The sequence below is a fragment of the Neofelis nebulosa genome, chromosome 3 (assembly GCF_028018385.1).
Source record: "Neofelis nebulosa isolate mNeoNeb1 chromosome 3, mNeoNeb1.pri, whole genome shotgun sequence".
In the NCBI taxonomy this organism is placed as follows: domain Eukaryota; kingdom Metazoa; phylum Chordata; class Mammalia; order Carnivora; family Felidae; genus Neofelis; species Neofelis nebulosa.
In genome coordinates, this window is record NC_080784.1 from 193,685,582 (window position 1) to 193,706,474 (window position 20,893).

General features: G+C 44.9%; 1 protein-coding gene across 1 annotated transcript in view; it reads left to right on the top strand.

Annotated features, from left to right (window-relative positions):
• The window catches only part of FAM184B (family with sequence similarity 184 member B), a 151,671-nt gene that overhangs the window by 65,225 nt on the left and 65,553 nt on the right, over positions 1 to 20,893 (top strand). The window contains exons 2-5 of the mRNA XM_058723003.1: positions 10,474 to 11,226; positions 11,982 to 12,117; positions 13,441 to 13,580; positions 14,109 to 14,315. Of these exons, the coding sequence (XP_058578986.1) occupies positions 10,474 to 11,226; positions 11,982 to 12,117; positions 13,441 to 13,580; positions 14,109 to 14,315 (1,236 nt within the window). The remainder of the gene's footprint in view (positions 1 to 10,473; positions 11,227 to 11,981; positions 12,118 to 13,440; positions 13,581 to 14,108; positions 14,316 to 20,893) is intronic.

Consider the following 20,893-nt stretch of genomic DNA (forward strand, 5'->3'; position numbering starts at 1 on the left):
AAATGCTACAAAAAATCTTGTAGGGAAGAATATTACCAGCTCTTTTCTAACCACAGTTATGCTTCTGTTTCTTTTAATTTTAGATCCAGAAGGGTTTGGGGTTGAATTCCAGCACCCTTACTTTTTAGCTCAATGACTTTTGGCAATAATATCAATAATAGTAAAAATAATAACAGCATTTCTTGAGTGTTTATTGTGTGCTAGAAACACTGCTATAGGGTTTTAGGTTCACTATGTCATTTTAATCTCTAAGCAAATCTACGAGGTAGGCATTGTGTTTTCCACGCCTTAGATGAGGTTACTGAGAATCAGAGAGGTTCAATCACATACTCGAAGTCACACAGCTAGAAAGTGGTGGAGCTGTGATATGAAGCCAGATCCAGTAGTCTGTAAAGGCTCCTAGTGAGCACCATGCCGTAGGACCCTTGCACATTAAGTTAGGCCACCCAATGTCAGTTTCCTCAAAATTGTCAGTTTCCTTCCTGTAAAATAGGGATAATCATGAGAATGGTCACTTTCTAGAATCATTAGAATATTATTTGAAGGGGTGCCTGGGGGCTCAGTTGGTTAAGTGTCCAACTTTGGCTCAAGTCATGATCTCATGGTTCATGAGTCCGAGCCCCACATTGGACTCTGTACTGACAGTGCAGAACCTGCTTGGGATTCTCTCTTTCTTTCTCTCTACCCCTCTCTCACTTGCATTCTCTCTCTCAAAATAAATAAATAAACTTAAAAAAATAATTTAAAAAGATTAATTGAAAAATCCTATGTCAGTTACCTGGCCCAGTGAAGCTTATACTCTGGGCACTCAATAAATATTATTTCCTTCCTTCCTTTTTTATTTCACTTCTGACTCCTGCTTCCAGACTTGATGGAAAACTTCCTCAGGATCTCATGCACATAATACATAAATTATGACTTTGTTAAACCTACAATACTCAACCTCTAAGACCCTCACAGGCCCTCTGCTGAAATTTTCTCCGGAATCAAACCATTAGCAGTGGATTTCTAAAACCCTTGGGAAGACTGTGACTGGCTCAGTATTTCTCTTGGCTGCTAAATTATTCATGTCCCTTGATGGATTCTGAAGTTGGCCTCCTACTGAGGAGGTGGATTTATAAATGAGGTTCGGGCAGTTCCTTTGATGTTTCAGTTGGCTAGGTGGTGAGTGAAAGAAAGCATGGCACCAAGCCCAGAGAAAGGGTGGGTCTGCTCCAATTCTGCTCAACAATTGCAGACGTAGAGGGCGGCGGGAGGAGCAGATTGAGTCTCCAAAAAAGGGGGACGTTTCTTTTTGAGAGCAGAACATGAGAAGAGAGGAGGAAGAAACATTTAATGAGTACCTACTATGTGCCAGAACCTCAGAGATGTAATCCTATCATATCCTTAAAAAACAGGTCTATTTTATAGGCAAGAAACAGTTTCCAAGAAGTTAAATAACTTGAACAGTTTTTTAAAAAGATAAGAGTCAGAAAGTATATATATCAACTGAATTAGGTTTTCTGAGAGTGACAGAAAACCCAAATGCAATCCAGTTGAAATCAGTCCAGGGCTGGCATGGCCTTCCACAGCAGCAAAGGCCCTGGCTCCTCTTATCTCATTGTTCTGCCAATCTTCCCCATGGTGTTCACAACATGGTCCAAGAAGACCGCTCAGAAATAGAGGACCCATCCTGGAAGAAAGGAATGACATGTCTGCTTATATCCAGCTGGGCAGAACTTGATCACATGGCTGTTCAGAGCTGGAAGGGAAGCTGAGAACTGTGGCAAACTTCCCATGGAAAGGTTAGGGCTTCTATTTTTTTCTTAAGTTTATTTTGGGAGAGATAGAGACAGCACGAGTGGAGGAGGGGCAGAAAGAGAGGGAGAGAGACAATCCCAAGCAGTCTCCACACTGCTAGCACAGAGCCTGATGCAGGGCTTGAACTCACCAACTGTGAGATCATGACCTGAGCTGAAACCAAGAGTCGGACGCTTAACCTACTGAGCCACCAGGCACCCCTAAACCTTCTATTTTTAAGGATGTAGGAGAGAAACAGATACTGGGCACACCAGCAATCTCTGCTACCAGGAAGGTAAACCTACGCCCATCTCATTCCAGAGGATCCTGGCCAGCTCCGTTGTTCCTACCATATTGCCTTCCTTAGGAGAAGTGCCACTGCTGCAGGGACCTCTGTCAGGATTAAAGTGCCTTACGGGAAACCATAATAGTAACAGCGGAGTCTCATCAGATGCTTAATGTGAGCCCGGCACCATGCAACATGCCTTACAGCAGTATCTCATTTAATTCTTCAATAACTCAATAAAGCTCCCCCTTATTCTCCCCCTTATACAAATGAGGAAACTGAGACTCAGCGAGATGATATAGCACGTGCAAGGTCACACAGATAGCAAATAGCATCTGGGTCCATACATCGAATGACAAACAGGATCTGAACTCAGGCAGGAGAGATTCCAAGCCTAGTATTTTCATTGTTATCTTTGTTTCCTGTATGTTCCCACTTGAGGTCTCTGCTCCTGCAGGTCTCCCTTCTCGAATCCTATTCTTTTAGTCTTTCACTACCCCTTTACAAAGTCCTCCTTCTGTTTAACAGTAAACACTCTGAGAACCTGAATCAAGCCGGACATTGACTATACTAGGTGCCTGGGAACTATGTAATATAGAAAGGTCCTGTTGAGGGTCCCTGAGGTCCCTACTCTGATGAAGCTCACATTTTACTTCAACATCTAGCACCCAAGTGTCCATCTTGTGACATGAAAGGACCATAACAACCAAGTGCTGCAAAGTGCACTGGAAGAAAGATGAATGGAGTAAGTTTCTATTGTTTGTAGGGGACTAAAGGACACTTTATATAGGAAGTGAAATGTCTTATGCTTTTTTCCAATGGTTCCAAATAAAACTTAGTTATATTGCATCTTTTCCGTTCTTCTAAATTCTTCTCATCTGCCTTTCTCTAGTGCCTCCCACTTGCTTTGATCCTGTTTGTCTATCTTCTCTGTTCCCCTTCCCTTCACCAGTGTCTTTGGGGAATAGTAGGCACCCATCAGTCACCTCCCTTTTCCTGCCCTCCATTCTCTCCTTAACTGTACCAGTCTGCTTCTGCCCCAACACTGCACTAAATACTTTTTCCCAGCTTATGGTTAAGAATTCAAGTCTTTTTTTCTCTGGATTTCAGGTACATTAATTATGCAGTTATTCAATATCTAGTGTTTTGGTGCATTCTCTCATGTAGTTCTCAATATAGCCCTAAGAGATTGATGCTGTTGTTAATGTCATTTTTAAAAATGTTTATTTATTTATTTTAGAGAGAGAGAGAGAGAGCGCACAGGGGAGGGGCAGAGAGAGAAGGAGAGAGAGAATCTCAAGCATGGGGCTCAGTCCCACAACTGTGAGATCATGACCTGAGCTGAAATCAAGTCAGATGCTTAACCGACTGAGCCACCCAGGTTCCCTTTGTTAATACCATTTTGCTGTTAAAGGAACTGAGCTCTAGAGAGGTTGAATTATCTTCCCAAGTCACCAGGTAGGAAACAGTGAGGCTGGAACTCCAACCTAGGTTGGCTAGCCCTGGAGCTCAAGCTCTTAATGACTGCTCCTCCAAAAAGCAAGAGATAACACTGTATGGTAGAACAGGAATGGGCCAAGAATTGGGGATGTGGCCTATGAAATGTGGTAGAGAATTAAAATAGCCCTTACAGGGAAAAGGAATAAGGAATGACTTCGAGACATATTGATTAAAGGTATCAGCATGGAGACCACAGGTGAAGTCAGGCATATTTTTTTTTTTCAGTCTAACAATGTCTTATTTAATGTTCCAGACTGCCTCAAATCCATACTTGTCAAGTTTGTTTTTTTTTTTTATTTAACATTTTTATTTTAATTCTAGTTAGTTAACATACAGTGTTACATTAGTTTCAGATGTGCAATATAGTGATTCAGAGGTTGGGAATCTTACGGACCAGTTAGGAGTATTTGACAAGAGTTGAGGTGGTTGGGTTGATCTGATGTTTTGAATACCAAGGATGTGAGGCTAAAGATGAGATGGGCAGAAGGTTTGAGGATGTCAATAAGAAGGTAGTTGAAATGATTGGCCATGGAGTTCAGGTTAAAAATTGGCAGTGGTGGTGGGGGGCAGTTAAGATGAAAACAGACCATTGCACCAGGTAAAGAAAGAGAGGTTAAACTCAGAGAGCAAACTTACAAGAGTGAGGAAGTGGAGAAGATAGAAAAAGAAGAAGATGTCTTGATAGTAGGCAGGATATCCCAGTGGAGCCCCCCAGGAATGCCCTTGCCATGGTCATAGTCGTGAACATTCACACATGTCTCCATGTTGCACAGGAAGACAAATTTGACACATTTGAACGTTCTCAAAATTTTTTGAGTTAGGTTTATGACACAAAATGGTGTCTCTTTCTCCTGCAAGAAGAGGAGACTCTTCCTCCGCCTCTTCACTAGGCTTCTGTATTAATTATGAAGATGTGGGTTGTTGTTGTTGTTGTTTTAAACGCCAAGCTCTAGAATTTCACTCATAAGCAGGGGCGCCTGGGTGGCCCAGTCGGTTAAGCATCCGACTTCGGCTCAGGTCATGATCTCACAGTTTGTGAGTTCGAGCCCTGCATCGGGCTCTGTGCTGATAGCTCAGAGCCTGGAGCCTGCTTCGGATTCTGTGTCTCCCTCTCTCTCTGCCCCTCCCCTGCTCATGCTCTGTCTCTCTCTCTCCTTCAAAAATAAATAAAAACATTAGAATTTCATATGCAAAAAGCAGACCTCAAGTTTACTGGCAGGAATGGAAAAGGAAAAAAAGTTTGTTTCTTAACAGTGAAATAAGAAACATATCAGTAATCTTCCATGGAGAAACACCTCAATGTCTATCAGAAAGCAGCAGAAAAATAAATTATAGCACATCCATACAATGGCATATGAAGCAGCCAAAAATAAAAATAAGGAATTGCTTTATGTACAGAATTACATAACCTCCAAGATCTATTGCTGGGTAAAAAAAAATCATGGTCTAGATTAATGCACATTTGTGTAAAAGAGGGTGAGAAATATGATATGAAATATAACATAACATAACATAACATAACATAACATAACATACTTTCTTATTTGTGCATACACTATCCTTGGAGTAACCTTCTGGGTGAGGGCATGAGGGGAAAGGGAGGAGGGCACTTCTGGACTCCAGGAGTTCTGTAACTGGATCTCAGGCAAACAGAACAATTGGAGGAGACCCTTGGTGGGGATTAGTTGGGGACTTTTCATTGGGAGCCGCCATGAGTAAACGTGCATATGCGCAAGAGCCCTCAGACATCATGTGCCCACCCACAGTGTGATACCCTCTCTGCTACCTCTGATCTTGTGTTAATTCAAGGGTATGCATGTGGGGAGAGTTTTCACAGGACAGAGAAGACTCACATGAGCAAATGCTGGAAACAGTTATAGTCCTCAAAACCCAGAGGACAGTGGTTTCTACTCAGACGGGTGGAGTTCTTTCTTCTTTGAGTTCTTTGGGTTCTTTTTTCATTGAGTGCTTTTGTGGCATCAGGATATGCAGAATCTTCAACTAAGTTTTCTGTTCTACAGCTGTAGATGAATGTAGGAATTCCATTCTCTATGATCACCACCTACACCAGTTGATTTTATCCTTCATGGAATCACCTATGCCAAATTTCATGGAATAACCTTTTCAAGGATGTTTTGTTCTTCACCATGAGAAAGCCTTATTTATGTTCAGATTTACTTATGGCACAAGCTTGACTCTACTGAAGAGAATCTTTATCAGTTGGGTATTAGGCGCGCAGAAAGAGTTAACTTAGATGGCCCAAGATGGCTTATGCTTAGATTGGCTGTCTTGCAAAGTGGCCCTCACTTGGCATCTAGGAACTTAGCTCTCCAGAGGGTTCCCACCACCCAGACTGTTAAGAGTGACTCACTATGCCTAAACTGTTTATGCAAATGGTGTGATTTATACTGAGCACTTGCTTTCCTCCTGGGAATCTGGTATTTTTGTACTGCCAGTAGAAGTTGCCTACCTGGCTAGCCCCCAGTAAAAACTGTACTCAGTCTTTAATGAGCTCCTTTGGTAAACAGTATTTCACAGTTGTTGTTACAATGCTTTGATAGGGAAATTAAGCAAGTCCTGTGGGATTGTGCTGGAAGAGGACTCCACTGGGGGAGGACTTTTGGAAGCTTGAGCCTAGTTTCCTCCAGACTTCTCCCCATTCATCTTTTCCCTTTGTTGAGTTTACTTTGTAGACTTTCACTGTAATCATAGGATTCTGACTGTATGCTGAGTCCTGTGAGGTTTCCTAGGGTAACAGTAGCTGTTGGAACAAATAAATGCCAGGACTTCAGAGGCCCAATACTATAGGTTATTTCTTGTTTATATAAAGATCAGTGCCAGTGCTCCTGGTGAGTAGATGGTCTTCCATCAATCATCAAGGACCTAGGTGCCTTCCATCTTGTATTCCACCTTCTTCTAAAGCCTCTGAGTCCTGCTCATTAAGTTTGTAGATGGAAAAAAGAGACTATGGAAAGTCCATACCCCCTTCTTAACCCTCCTCTTCACCTTAACTCCACTGTTGGCCCGAAGATGACACCACTACATCTGGCTACATTCCATTGACAATTATGGTCCCATGTAGATACAAGGGGGCTACGAAATGTGGTCTCTGCTTGGTGGCTGTTCCCCTGCAGCAACTCTGTGGAAATAAAGCATAAATCCTTGATGGCCTGCAACAGGATCATAATAGATCTATTTATTATGAAACTGTGGCACCCTGAACTTCCTCCCAAGTGCTAGGAGACAATACACAGAAGCCATACTGTTCTTGCCTATATGCAGGTTGACATGTAAAAGGAAATAGGTCATCCCAAATTGAGTAGGCAAGGCTAACTTTTCCCGGGAAGTCTTCTTTCCAAATAGACCCCTTCTTCTGTGTTTCCATAGTAATTGGTGCTGATCCCTCTCATAGCACTTATCACAAGGTGTTGAAACTTCACCGATTTCTTGTCTGACTTTCCCATTGAATCATAATATTTCTGAGGCTACAACTTTAGTTGTCTTATCGACCATATGTTCTGTGCCCAGAACAGAATCTGGTCCATCTGAGATATGCAGCAAATGCATAAAGGAATAAGTGGTTGAATGGGACTGGGAGACGCAATGTAGTAGCAGGCTGTGAGCATGTGCTTCAGAGTTCGTGAAAATTTCTTATCTCCTGTGACCTTGCAAAAGTTACTAAACTTCTCTGAACCTCAAATTTTCATTCTTAGAATGGGGATAAAAATACTAACTTTGCAACATTGCTATGAGGATTTTCTGAGATTATGAATGTGTATACCGCACCTAACCTTGTTCTAGGGATATTAGTAAACTCTGTAAAAATGGTATTTATTATTGACACAAATGACAGCCAGTGGCATTACCAGTTTCAACATTCGGTTACTCCAGATACACTCTTAGATGCAAACTATTAGAAGCCGTAGAAACCAAAGGTGGCCAAATTGTGTGCAAGGGTGATGAGAGGAACGAGTTGTAGAGACAGCAGCTTCATTTCATTGGCGAGTCTTCCTGGGAGGACAAAAGGGCTTCCTTCCCTTGACCTTGACATCAAAGAGTATTAGATTCACATTCTCAAAACAGTGCTTATTCTCCCAAGACTTCACAAGATGTCAAGCTCATCTCACACCTTTAGAACAACATGGTTCAAGATAGAGCTCTGATTCCTTCTTCATTCACTCATCCACTTAAGAAATATTTTTAGAGTGTTCACCTTGAGTCAGGCACTAGGGATCATTAGTAGTGAACAAAGAAGACCAGTCTCCTCTGTCACAGAGCCTACATTTTAGGAAGAGAGACAGACAGCCAACCAATAGGTATGTCACATGTAGACGGTGAAAAAGAAGATTTTAGGAGTGCCTGGGTAGCTCAGTCGATAAAGTGTCTGTTGATTTCGGCTCAAATTTGTGATCTCACGTTTCATGAGTTTGAGCCCCATGTCAGTCTCTGTGCTGACAGTTTAGAGCCTGCTTGGGATTCTTTCTCTCTCTCCTTTTCTCTCTGTGCCTCCCCTATTTGTGTTGTCTCTGTCTATTTCAAAATAAATAAATAAACTTAAAAAAATTGAGATTTTAGGCAGCATCCTGGATATGTGGTTTCTTTTTTTTTTAATTAATTAATTAGTTAATTTATTTATTTTTGAGAGAGAGAGAGAGACAGATAGATAGACCATGAGCAGGGGAGAGGCAGAGAGAGAGTGAGACACAGAATCTGAAGCAGGCTCCAGGCTCTGAGCTGTCAGCACAGAGCCCGACGCGGGGCTCGAACTCAGGAACTGCGAGATTGTGACCTGATCTGAAGTTAGAAGCTTAACTGATTGAACCACCCAGGCACCCCTCAAGTTCTGCAGTCTTAAGGTAAACTGTTATTAAACGTATCACAGGTGTCAGCTCTAGTGGTGCCATTTGGCCTTCTTCAACAACTATTTCATAATTACATATACATACATACACACACAATTACCCCAAACTTTCTCTCATATGATGTTTCTGATTGATTTATTCTCATAATCATCTAAGCCCCTGTGTGTTTTACTGTTTTAAAGCAATGGAAACCTTTTGGATTATTTATAAACTCCATGTCTGGTAACCCCCCAGTGTGAAAGCAGTTCTTCTCTGGTTCAGGGGGGTCTCCACCTGCTTTGCCTCCACCTTGATCCTTTCAACGGCCTTCAGTCTCACAGAGGAACTTGGGGATATAAGGAATAGGATTTAAAAGCCATTAATGAAGTCTTAACTAAGTAGTGGGAAATTGATAATGAAATTCTAGTCCAATTCAATAGACAAGACTTATGAACAAGGGAAAAACAGCAACCTACAAAGGTCAGGGTCTATAAGTGTGAAACTGTGTGACAGGGCTCCTGGGTGGCTCAGTTGGTCAAGCATCCAACTTCGGCTCAGGTCACGATCTCACGGTTCGTGAGTTCGAGCCCCGTGTCGGGCTCTGTGCTGACAGCTCGGAGCCTGGAGCCTGCTTCCCATTCTGTGTCTCCCTCTCTCTCTGCCCCATCCCCACTCATGCTCTGTCTCTCTCTGTCTTAAAAATAAATAAAACATTAAAAATTTTTTTAAAATTTGTTCAATACAGATTTCTTGATTTTCTTCCCCATGCCTGTCCTACCTGTAGCTTTTCCCTTTTAGTAAACATCTACCTGTTGCTCAGGCCAGTTCCTGGGCCCTACCATGCTCCCACCTTCCTTCCTTCTCTTCTCTGCAATAACAAAGTGCCCCTGTTTTGTTCCTGAAGTTATGGAGAAACAGTGTTTCACCATGGATACAGCGCAAGCTGTTGCCTCTACCAGATTGAGGAGGCTCCCTTCTATTTCTAGGTTGTTGAGTGTTGTTGGTATTATGAAGGGGTGTTGTATTTTACCAAATGCTTGTCCTGTGTCTATTGAGACAATCATGTCCTTTTTGTCTTTTATTCTATTCATATGGTGCATTCCATTAACTGATTTTTAGATGTTAAATCAACTTTGCATTCCTGGGATAAATCCCATTTGGTCATGGTGTGTAATCCTTTTTATATACTGCTGAATTCTATTTTCTGATGTTTTGGTTTTTTTGGGGGGGGTTGTTTGTTTTTGTGCCCCAAAGTGTTTTCTGTTTTTAACAAATCTGAGCTTTAAACCTTTTGCTGGATTCCCATGGCACTCCAGAACTCCCCTATGGATCTCTGCCACAGATATGTGGCCTTTATGCATTAATCACTCCCTCACTTCACTTTGCTTCCACCACTTTCCTGTCTCACCTCCCTGCTTCCTTACTAGTCTCTCCTGGGGACAATTTTTTTAAATCTCTTTTTTAAAGTTTATTTATTAAAAAGTTTTTTTTAATGTTTATTTATTTTTGAGAGAGAGAGACACAGACGATGAGCAGGGGAGGGGCAGAGAGAGGGAGACACAGAATCCAAAGCAGGCTCCAGGCTCTGGGCTGCCAGCACAGAGCCTGATGCAGGGCTCAAACCCAAGAACCGTGAAATCGTGACCTGAGCCAAAGTTGGACACTTAACCAACTGAGCCACCCAGGCGTCCCTAAAGTTTATTTTTTGAGAGAGAGAGAGAGAGAGAGAGAGCAGGGGAGGGGCACAGAGAGAGGGAAAGATAGTATCCCAAGCGGGGATCCCCAACAGAGGGCTCAAACTCACCAACCGTGGACTGTGACCTGAGCCGAAACCAAGAGTCAGAGGCTCAACCAACTGAGCCGCCCAGGCACCCATCCCGGGAGGGGTTTCTACTAAATCGTTTCTACTAGTTTCTACTAAATCATTTCCACACAAATCCTCTTCTCAGGTGCCGCTGGTGGGGATCAGCTTAAGTCACTACCATGGGAGAGAAGCATCTCTGGCCACGTCGTCCCTCACGTATCCACACTCCTCTCACTAACTGGGCTCTGTGGATTTTCCTGCAGGTGATTTACGCCCTCAACACCCGCCAGGATGAAGCGGAGGCCAGCGTGGAGGCTCTGCGGGAAGCCCACCGGGAGGAGCTCCAGAAGGCCGTGGCGGAGACCGAGGCCAGGCTCCTGCGGGAACAGGGCCACGCAGAGGAGGAGGCCCTGCTCCAGCGCATTCGGGCCCTGGAGAACGCCTTGGAGCTGCAGAAGAGGCTGACCCAGGAGGCGCTGGCTCAGTCGGCCACGTGCAGGCTGGAGACCAAAGAGAGGGAGCTGAGGGTGGAGGCGGAGCACGCCGAGCGGGTCCTCACCCTCTCCAAGGAGATGCTGGAGCTCAAGGCCGACTATGAGAAGAGGCTCCGGCACCTGGCGAGCCACGAGACGCCCCAGTGGGGCCAGCTTTCCCAGGAGGGCCCGGAGCCCAAGGGAGAGCCAGGCCACGGCCACGAGATGCGGGACGTCCTCCTGGAGGTGGAGAGGCTGCGAGCGGAAAACCAGCAGCTGAGCAAGGACTACGCCCGGAAGGCTGAGGAGCTGCAGGCCACCTATGAGCGGGACACCGAGGCCATCCGGCAGGCCATGCAGCAGTCCGTGAGTGAGGCCCTGTGGCAGTGGCAGGAGAAGGAGACGGACCTCCGCAAGAACTTCCAGGTCCAGGAGTCAGCCCTGCAGGCTCAGGTCAGGAAGCTGGAAGGGGATCTGGAACACAGGGGCCGCAAGATAAGTGACCTGAAGAAGTATGCCCAGAAGCTGAAGGAGAGGACTCAGGTAAAGCAGGGGCTCGGATGGCTTGCAAATGAGATCATATTCGTGGTCCCTAATTTTAACACTTACTGTGTGTTAAAACTGTTTTTAACATCTACTGAGCTTTAAACTCTTTGTGCAAAGCCCTTGACTTCTACCAAAGTGACTCCTCTTATTTCCTTTGAGTTCAAGTACATTCTGTCAGCAGATATTTACGGAATGTCTACTATGTGCCAGGCCCAGGGCTATGGCCAGGAGACACATGGTGAGCTGGCTCCCTGACCTCAGAGAGCTTAGACACTTACAGTTTGCAGAAGAAAAGAAATTGGGAGGCTTAAAGACTAACCTCACTGGTTAGCTGCATTCTATAGCCCTCTTCATTCCATAACAACTTGCCTGTCCTAAACTCCTTGGGACTTGGCTTTCCTGGACAGCCAGAACATTGACAAGGCAGATCATTGACAAACCCCACACGCTCACAACACCCTGTCTCTAAAACTTGCAGCAGCTGATATTCCTAATAATCCCTGAGCACTTTTTCTGTCCCAGACACTTTATCTCATTTAATCCTCACCACAGAAAGGTTAAATATGTGCCCAGAGTCACACAGCCAATCTGGATGAGTAGGGATTTGATGAACATGAGCCACCAAATCGCAGGGACACAGAGCTTATGCTGTGCACTGACCCACCTTTCAGATGTGACGCTGGTTCTGTGTATATTGGATGTCTCCACAGAGAACTATTCCCAGAGAAATGAGACCCTTTCTGTCTGTTTAGGACCTAGATGTGCAGCTCAAGGAGGCTCGGCAGGAGAACTCTGAGTTGAAAAGCACTGCAAAAAAACTCGGGGAGAAGCTGGCCATTGCCAAAGACAGACTGATGCTGCAGGAACGTCATGTAACACCGAAAACCGGTCGGATGTGCTGCAACAGCTTTTTTAAACATTTATTTATTATGAGAGAGAGAGAGCACGTGCATGCGTGAGAGTGGGGGAGTGGGAGAGGGGCAGAGAGAGGGAGAGAGAATCCCAAGCAAGCTCTGTGCTGACAGCAGGGCTCAATCTCATGAACTGAGCTGAAATCAAGAATTGGATGCTTAACCAACTGAGTCACCCAGGTGCCCTGCAACAGTTTTGCAGCCTTGAGACTGTTGAGGGAGCAGAGCCAGGGGCGGGGCTGTTTGATCTGACCCCTGGTGGGCCAGCTCAATCCATGCAGGACACAGGTGAGCTGCCACCTAGAGCCACCACAGTGCAAATAGCTAAAAGGCATGATACAAAGGGACACCTTGCCCCCCCAAATACTTCGTCACCAGGCCCACCACATGCCTGAACTCCTCAGCATTGGCTTTTCCCCCACGCTTGGGCAACACTTCATTCTTTTCCCATCATTTCACACAGCGACATTACTGGGTCTTCCCAGTTGTTCTGTGAGTGGGTGTTGTCAGTATCTCCCATGGTCCAGACAAAGAGATGAGGCTGGAAGGATAACTGGCTCGCTCAAGGCCACTGGTTAATGGGATAACTGGCGTGTGTGTCTCAGAATATCTGACTCCAGGAGGCCTTCCAGTAGAGTCCCTCATCAGAAAGTCCTTGAATACCTACAGTGTGATCAACTTGATACTAGGAGATATAAAAAAGGCACAAAACATAGGCTCTTACCCCAGGGAGCTTATGGGACAGTGACTCTACAGCCCAGAGCATGCTTTGGTATCATGCAGTGGCCCAGGCTGCAGGGAAGTGAAGCATCCTGAAAAGAGGTCACCATGGGCTGGAAGGGTGTGGAGGAGGAGGTTCGAACTGGAGCCACAAGTGTGTGGAGGCTTTAGTGCAATGTTTTCAAAAGTAGGGCTTGGATACCTCTGAGAATATGGGAAGAAAATGGTGAGCATTTCTAGTTATATTTGTTTTTTGTTTTATCTTTTACATTTAAATATTTTGAATGTATATCTATCCAGGAATGTGTTCAATTTTTTTTTTAACCTATGGAAAGCACAATCAGAAAGCTTTGACAATGACTTGTTTAAGAAGCTAGCATTCGGGATGCTGCTTGAGCAAAGACAACAATCACCACCTTGACTATGCTTGAGGGGCCAGAAGGCCACAGAGCAGGGGAGTCCATCCGAGAGTGGTGGGTAGAATAGTCAAACAGCAGAATGGGTACCCGACTGCAGAAGACCTTGGACATGAGGCCAAGGCCAAGGACATTTCAAATGATGTTGAAACTTATGCTTGCAGATGAAATGAAGACAGAGCTAGTTGCAGAGAATGAAGTCCTAGGGAAGGCGAATGACCTGGAAGGCTGCAGTCTCCATCCTCAGCAGGACCCGAACTTTCCCAAGGAGTGTCCATGTACCAAAGGATGCCCAGAGACACAGGTAGTGTCTCACCCAGCCCTGGGAATGGAGAAGTCACAGGAGGCTTTGCTGGAATGAGCTTCAGGCAGAGGCCAATCTCCTAACTATGACAGAGCCACTTGGAAGAAGCAGGTCCCATGGTTTCAGGGGTCAATGCATGGGTGTGAAATTCCAGCTAACTTCTTGCCTTTGAAATTAGGAGACTAAGAATATAGCAGAACTTCTATCGACGGCTCCTGGGAAACTTGCATGGGATTCCCACTGTCTGTTCCCAGTCAAAACAAACAAAGCATTCTTTAGACACTGCTATAGTGGGCTGGAGTATCTCCTCCTGTGACCATAGGTACACTATTCCAAAGGGCCCTTTGCTGATTCAGGTGGATAAAGTGGTCTCTTACGAATATCAGATATATAGTCTCATGAACTTTATGGCACCTTGTGCTACATGCTGTAAAATCAGTGTGTAAATGTTGTACCCAAGAGAAATGGTAATTCCCTGCTCCTCACCCCATGCTGGCAGGTTTACAAGGCCCTTTTTCTTTTTTATAGACCAAGAAAGAGGCAAGTATTGAGACGGAATATATGAAGAAGCAATATGAAGAAGACCTTCGTAAAATCAAACATCAGACAGAAGAGGAGAAGAAACATCTCAAAGACCAGCTAGTGAAGCGCCTGGAAGACTTGGTAAAGAAGCACGCCATAGAAATCAAATCGGTTCGCTCTTCGGTGGAGGCCGAGAGGAGGAAGCTGCACAAGGTGAGACCCCCTTTCATAGACTCTGTTCCGATTCTTTTTCCTTTCCTCTACCTCCCTCCTTTTCTCTTGTATTTCTTCTTTCCTTCCTTGGACATTTACTGAGCTCCTGCTGTGTATACATCTAAGTTATTTCTCTGCCCAAGGCAGTTCAGAGTCTTTTAGAGGAGACGGGGACATTCCTTAGACTGTGAGCCGGTCAGGGCCTAGAATCGTTGACACGATGTAGAATTGTGTCCTCTGAACATACATTTAACTGAGGAAATTCAACTCTCCTCAGCAAAGACAGAGAGAAATAACATGAAGCAAGCACTGAGGCCCTAGCAGACTTGCCTGGATTCAAATCCCAGCTCTGCTAGGAGCTTTGTGAGCAAGTGAGTTATTGAACTTGGGCCCCTCAGAGGGAAAACTTGTGTGCCTTAGGTTCCTCATTTATAAAGCAGATGACGATAACAGCACCTCCTAGAGGAGCGGCGAGGATTAAATGAGGTAATCTGTGTGAAAAGAAACAAAGCATAGTATGTGCCTGGGGCATAACAGGTAGATGAAGGAAATTAATCAGTGGCTTGCCAACGTGAGAGAAGATTCCCAGCCTCTGGGTACTTTTCTGACTTTCTACCAAAGGAGGCAGCTTTCTGCTGAGAAGAAATGCAAGGCTTCATCTCTTCCTGTTTACTGGGAAGAGCAACTCACGTCTGTGACATTTTAGGAAAAGAATGAAGTGTAAATCAATAATATCGTGAACTTACTCTCTTTATAATGCAAGAGCCTGCATTATCAGCTTTGAGTTTTTGCTGAAAGACAATCAGATAGCACTGACGATTGCAGTGTTGTGTGGCGGTTACGAGTAGTAGGTACTCAATAAACGTGTGTGTTGGGTAAATAAATGAACTCATGAAAGATCCAAACTAGTCCTGGTCTAAGAAGTCCTAACACTTCCACCAGCTGTATGACCATGGCCAGGTCACTTAAGCTCTCTCATGATTTCTAAAATAAGGGCAAACACTTTGAAGGCTTGTTATGGATTCCTTATGGTATTAAATAAAAACTCTTAGTTCAGTGCACAGCATGTAGTAAAAGGTGGATAAACAGTGGCTATGCTGAGTTACCCTGAGCACCGGCTGACACAATGCATGTTAATATTGGTTAGCGCCTGCTATACTTTCTTTTTAATTTTTAATTTATTGTGTATGACCACCACACTTATAAGGCACTTCAGTCTCAGAAACACAGTGAATCTTCCCAACAAGATGACAAAATTGGTATTCATATTTTAGAGATGAGAAAATTAAGGCTCAAAGATGTTGCATATCAACTCACACAGACAGTGAGTGCTGGAGCTAGTATTAGAACCTGATAGCTCGAGGGTCACCTGGCTCAGTCGGTTAAGTGACCGACTCATGATTTTGGCTCAGGTCATGATCTCACAGCCGTGAGATCGAACCCCCCATCAGGCTTGCACCCAGCGTGGAGCCCGCTTGCTATTCTCTCCCTTCCTCTCTCCCTTTGCCCCTTCCCTTCTGGCTCACTCTCTCACTCTCTCAAAAAATAAAACTTTAAAAAAATTTTTAAAAAATCTGATAGCCCAAGTCCAGAACCCCTGGTTCCCACCCCTGCGCTGAGCAGGAGGCAGCTGTTTGGAGAGCATTTTCCTCCCCATGAGCTGCTAGTGGTCACGCAAACCCGATCCTCAGACAAATAGCTGACTGCTTTTTCTATCCAGAGTCACAGTCAGTGGAAGGAACCATAGCTCCCAGAGCTACAGGTTGCCCTGGTAACCTGTCAGCGAAGCCTGACTGACTGCACAAATCCCATTTTGGCTTTAATCAGGGGGCATGAATCCATTTGGGAAATGAATCACATAGAAATAAATTGTGTTTCTCTTCTGGTTTGGGAGAGGGGCGTTATGCTTTTTACCCCACCCCCTTTTTTTTGAGGGGCATTTAGACCATTTACATTGAATATAATTATCACTAAGTCTACTATCTTGCTGTTTTTGTATTTGTCATATCTGTTTTCTTTCTCTTTTTTACTTCTTTTTCTGTTTATTTTTGATTCATCGAATTTATTTTTTGTATTCCCTCTTTTATCTCCACTAATGGCTCATTAGCTATTTTTCCTTTTTTTCTTCAGGGGTTGGGGGCTGCTCTAGTGGTTGCTCTACGATTTCCAACATACGTCTTTAATTTATCCCTGTCTGGTGCCAAATGTTATTTTATTTCACATATATAACTTCGCTGTACAAACCTCACAACAATGTATTTCCATTTATCCCTTCCTGACCTTTGTGTAATTGTTGTCATACATTCTAATTTAGACATGTTACAAACGAGACAGTATATTGCTTTTATGTTTCCTTAAAAAGTCAATTATTTTTTTGAAGTTTATTTATTTAGTTTGAGAGAGAGAGAGAGAAAGAGCACATGAACCAGGGAGGGGCAGAAAGAGAAGAAAAGAGAGAGAATCTCAAGTAGGCTGCTTGCTGTCAGCACAGAGCTGGACAGGGGCTGGAACTCATGAACTGTGAGATCATGACCCGAGCCAAAATGAAGAGTGGATGCTCAACAGACTGAGCCACTCAGGGGCCCCAAAAGTCCATTATTTTTTAGAGGACAGTTTTCAATAAGAAAAAAATATTCCTTGCATATTTTATTTTTAAATTATAATATTATACTTATTCTTTTTCATTTCCCATTTCTACAGTCTTTGTTGCTTTGACCTGAAGCATTTCTTGTGGTGTAAGTCCACTCACGGCAAATTCTGCTTTTGTATGTCTGAAAATGTCTTTTTTTGCCTTTATTTTTGCTGGATACAGAATGCTAAGTTTTTTTTTTCCTTTCAGAACTTTAAAAATGTCATTTGACGTTTTTTGGTTTGCATTTTCTTCAAATGCAAGAAACCTTGGCAGTCCTCCTTCTCATATTCCCCCTATTCATAATATGTCTTTTTGTTCTCTGACTGCTTTTAAGAGTTTCTCTTTGTCACTGGTTTCCACACCTTGATTATGGTATGCCATGTATGATATTTTATATGTATGTTTTTCTGCTTGGGATTCATGGAATGTCCTGGACCTGTGGGTTTATAGTTTTTTCCAGTTTGGAAATTTTAATGCCATTATCTCTTCTGCTTCACCCTCCTTCCAATATTGTCCCACAAGTCACTGAAGCTTTGTTCATTTATTTATTTATTTATTTTCTGTTCATTTATTTTTGGTCTCCTTGGCTCTCTGTGCTTCAGTTTGGATAGCTTTCGTAGCTGTATCTTTTAAGTACACTCATTTTGTTTTTGTATATTATGCAATTTTTTAAAGCCTATTTGGTATATCTTTTCATTTACAATATCATATTTTTCAGCTCTTGAAATTCCATTTGGTCTTCCAGTATGGTTTCCCTTTCTCCTCATTATGCTTATGTCTTCCTTTAAGTTCTTCGGCATGAGTGTAATTGCTCTTTTAGCATTCTCATCTGTTATTTTGGGTTTTTTTTCTCTATGATTGATTTTTCTCCTGGTTACAAGTCCCATTTTCGTGCTTCTGTGGATATTTAGTAATGTCTTATTGGGATGCTGGACATTAAGAGTGTTAACTTATTGAAAGACTGCATTTTGTTATCACCCTTTTAGGAGTGCATTTTGTTTTGGCAAGTGGTTAAATTACTTGTGACTCAGCTTCATCTTTTCCAGACTTATTCTTTTTATTGTGTTAAAAGGTACCACTTTTGAGATTTATTTATTTATTTATTTATTTATTTTAACGTTTATTTATTTTTGAGACAGAGAGAGACAGAGCATGAACGGGGGAGGAGCAGAGAGAGAGGGAGACACAGAATCGGAAGCAGGCTCCAGGCTCTGAGCCATCAGCCCAGAGCCCGACGCGGGGCTCGAACTCACGGACCGTGAGATCGTGACCTGAGCTGAAGTCGGACGCTTAACCGACTGAGCCACCCAGGCACCCCTGAGATTTATTTTTAAACTTGGTTAGGATGAGTGTAGAGTAGCATTTGGGCTGGTGCCACTTTAGCTTTACTACTGAAGTGTGACCTTCATGGGGTCTAATACCTCATGTATTGATTAATACTGGTGTTATTGTGATTGCTGACATTTTTGACTTTGTACTGGTTGACTGTTGTTGCCGCACCATGAACTTTATAGATAGATTCCAAAAACAGTAATGTTTCTTCTCCAAGCAAGTTTACATATTTTCCTTTAAAAACATGGAGGCCAGGTGATGACAGCAGGTGGGCCACGGCGAGAGCCATCTAGTGATTGGCCAGTTGAGCTGCCTGGTGATTGGCTGCATGAGCAAGACCAAGCTGAGAGCCCCCTGGTGATTGGCTGGGGCACAGTGGTGCCCTCAGGAGGTGTTGGGATGAACCCTGATTGTTGGAAAGGCCCAGCACTGACCCAAGGCTGCACTGGAGAGAGGGCTCCTGGGTCACAGCTCCTCCTATTCAGGGTTCGCCACCCCCCACTGATCCCATCCCAGCCTCTCACCCACGCTCTGCACTCCACCTTCATGTTTGCTTCTACCCTTCTGCCCCTCTGGGGTTGCATGAGTTCTTATACCAGCACTGGGCCCCACCTGGATCCAGGCCCCACTGCAGGGCTGGCCAGAACACCCAGTTACTCTGGCCCATTTGGCAGAAGGGTAGGGGGTTGTGAGAATCAGAGTACAACAGACCCTTACCCAGCCAGGCAGAGCCTCTCCAGTGCTCTGGGGTCATAACCTGGCTCAACATGAGGAAGCTGGGGGCATGTCCTGAGGGTACCCTGGACATTCTACTGACATGGAGTCTTCTGTCAAGGGTCAGCACAAACTAGTCCTCTAGATACATGACCAAGTGCGAGCACACCAGACCACAGTGCAGGATAAGAGACTCTCCCAGAAAGATGGCTTGTGAGGACTTCTCTAACCCAACTCAGCATGGAGCCAACAAGTCTCCAGGACTCTAGGCTGACCAGGAACCCTCTAGTTGGGAGCTCTCTGAATCAAGACTACAGGGAAATCCAGTCTTCCAGCTGGGCCAACCAGAAGCCCTGCCACCAGGAGCCAACTGACCTTCATCAGCACAAGGCAATAAAGTTTCCCAGACCCCCAGCCAATGTGGAATTCTCTGAACCAACTTAGCATGGGGCAATGGAGTACCCCAGACACTGGGCCCACCAGGAACCCACCGACCCAGTTTAGCACAGAGCAAACTAATCCCCTGGATACCTGGCTGATGGCAAGCCCTTTGACCTAGATCAGTACAAGGCAAGCAATTCCCCTGGACACCCAGCCAACAAGGAATTCTCCCAATCAACTCAGCATAAGGCTAATGAGTCCCTAGGATAGTGTGCCCACTGGGCACCCACATACCACAAGCCCTCTGACCCAGCTCAGCATGGTACAGATGATTTGCCTGGACGCTGGGCCATCCGGGAGCCTTCCAGCTGGCTCTCAACCCAGAAGAGCACAGGGCAATTGAGTCTGCCAGACACCAGGCCATCCAGGAGCCCTGGGACCTAGCTTATCACAGGGTGAACTAACCCTCCAGACATCTGGCTGACCAATACTTTCTGACCCAGATCAGCCCAAGGTGAACCAGTCAGCCAGATCCCTGGCCAATGGGTTCTCCTAACCAACTTAGCACGGAGCTAATCATTCCCAGGGACAGTGGGCCTACTGTGCGTCCTTGTACCCAAAGCCCTCTGACTCAGCTCAGCATGTGTCAAAAAGTTGCTTGGACACTGGGCCAACTGGGAGTTCTCCAACCAGCAGAGCACAGGGCAATTGAGTCTACCAGACACCAGGCCAACCAGGAGCCATCTGAACCAACTAATTGAAGGGTGAACTAATCCCCTAGGCATTCAGCCAACCACTAGCTTTCTGACTCAGATCAGCACAAGGCAAAGGCGTCCCCCAGTCCATTGGCCAATGGGTAATTCTCTGAACCAGTGTAGCACAAGGCAGTAGAGTCTCCTAGACGCCAGGATGACCTGGAACCCACTGACCCAGTTCAGCACAGGGTAAACAAATACTCTGGACACGTGGCTGATGGCAAGCCCTTTGACCCAGATCAGCACAAAGCAAAGAAGTCTCCTGGGCCCTCATCTTCTAGGGAATTCTCTGAACCAACTCCACATAGGGCTAATGAGTTCCCAGGACAGTGGAACCACTGGGCACCGTTGTACCAAAAGGCCCCTGACCCAGCTTAGCATGGGGCAAACAAATTGCCTGAACACTGGGCCAACCAAGAGCCCTCCAACTCAACAGAGCACAGGGCAACTGAGTCCACCAAACACCAGGCCATCCGGGAGAGGAGCCCCCCAACTCAGTGCATCACAGGGTGAACTAATTCCCCGGACCTCCATCTGACCACAAGCTTTCTGACCCAGGTCAGCTCAAGACAAATGAGTCCCCCAGATCCCTGGCTAATAGAGAATCTTCTGAACTAAGTTAGCACAGACAGTGGAGTCCCCCAGACGCTGGGCCCACTGGGAGCCCACCGACCCCGTTCAGCACAGGGCAGACTAATCCCCTGGAAACCTGGCTGATGGCAAGCCCTTTAATCCAGGTCAGCACAAGGCAAGCAAGGCCCCTG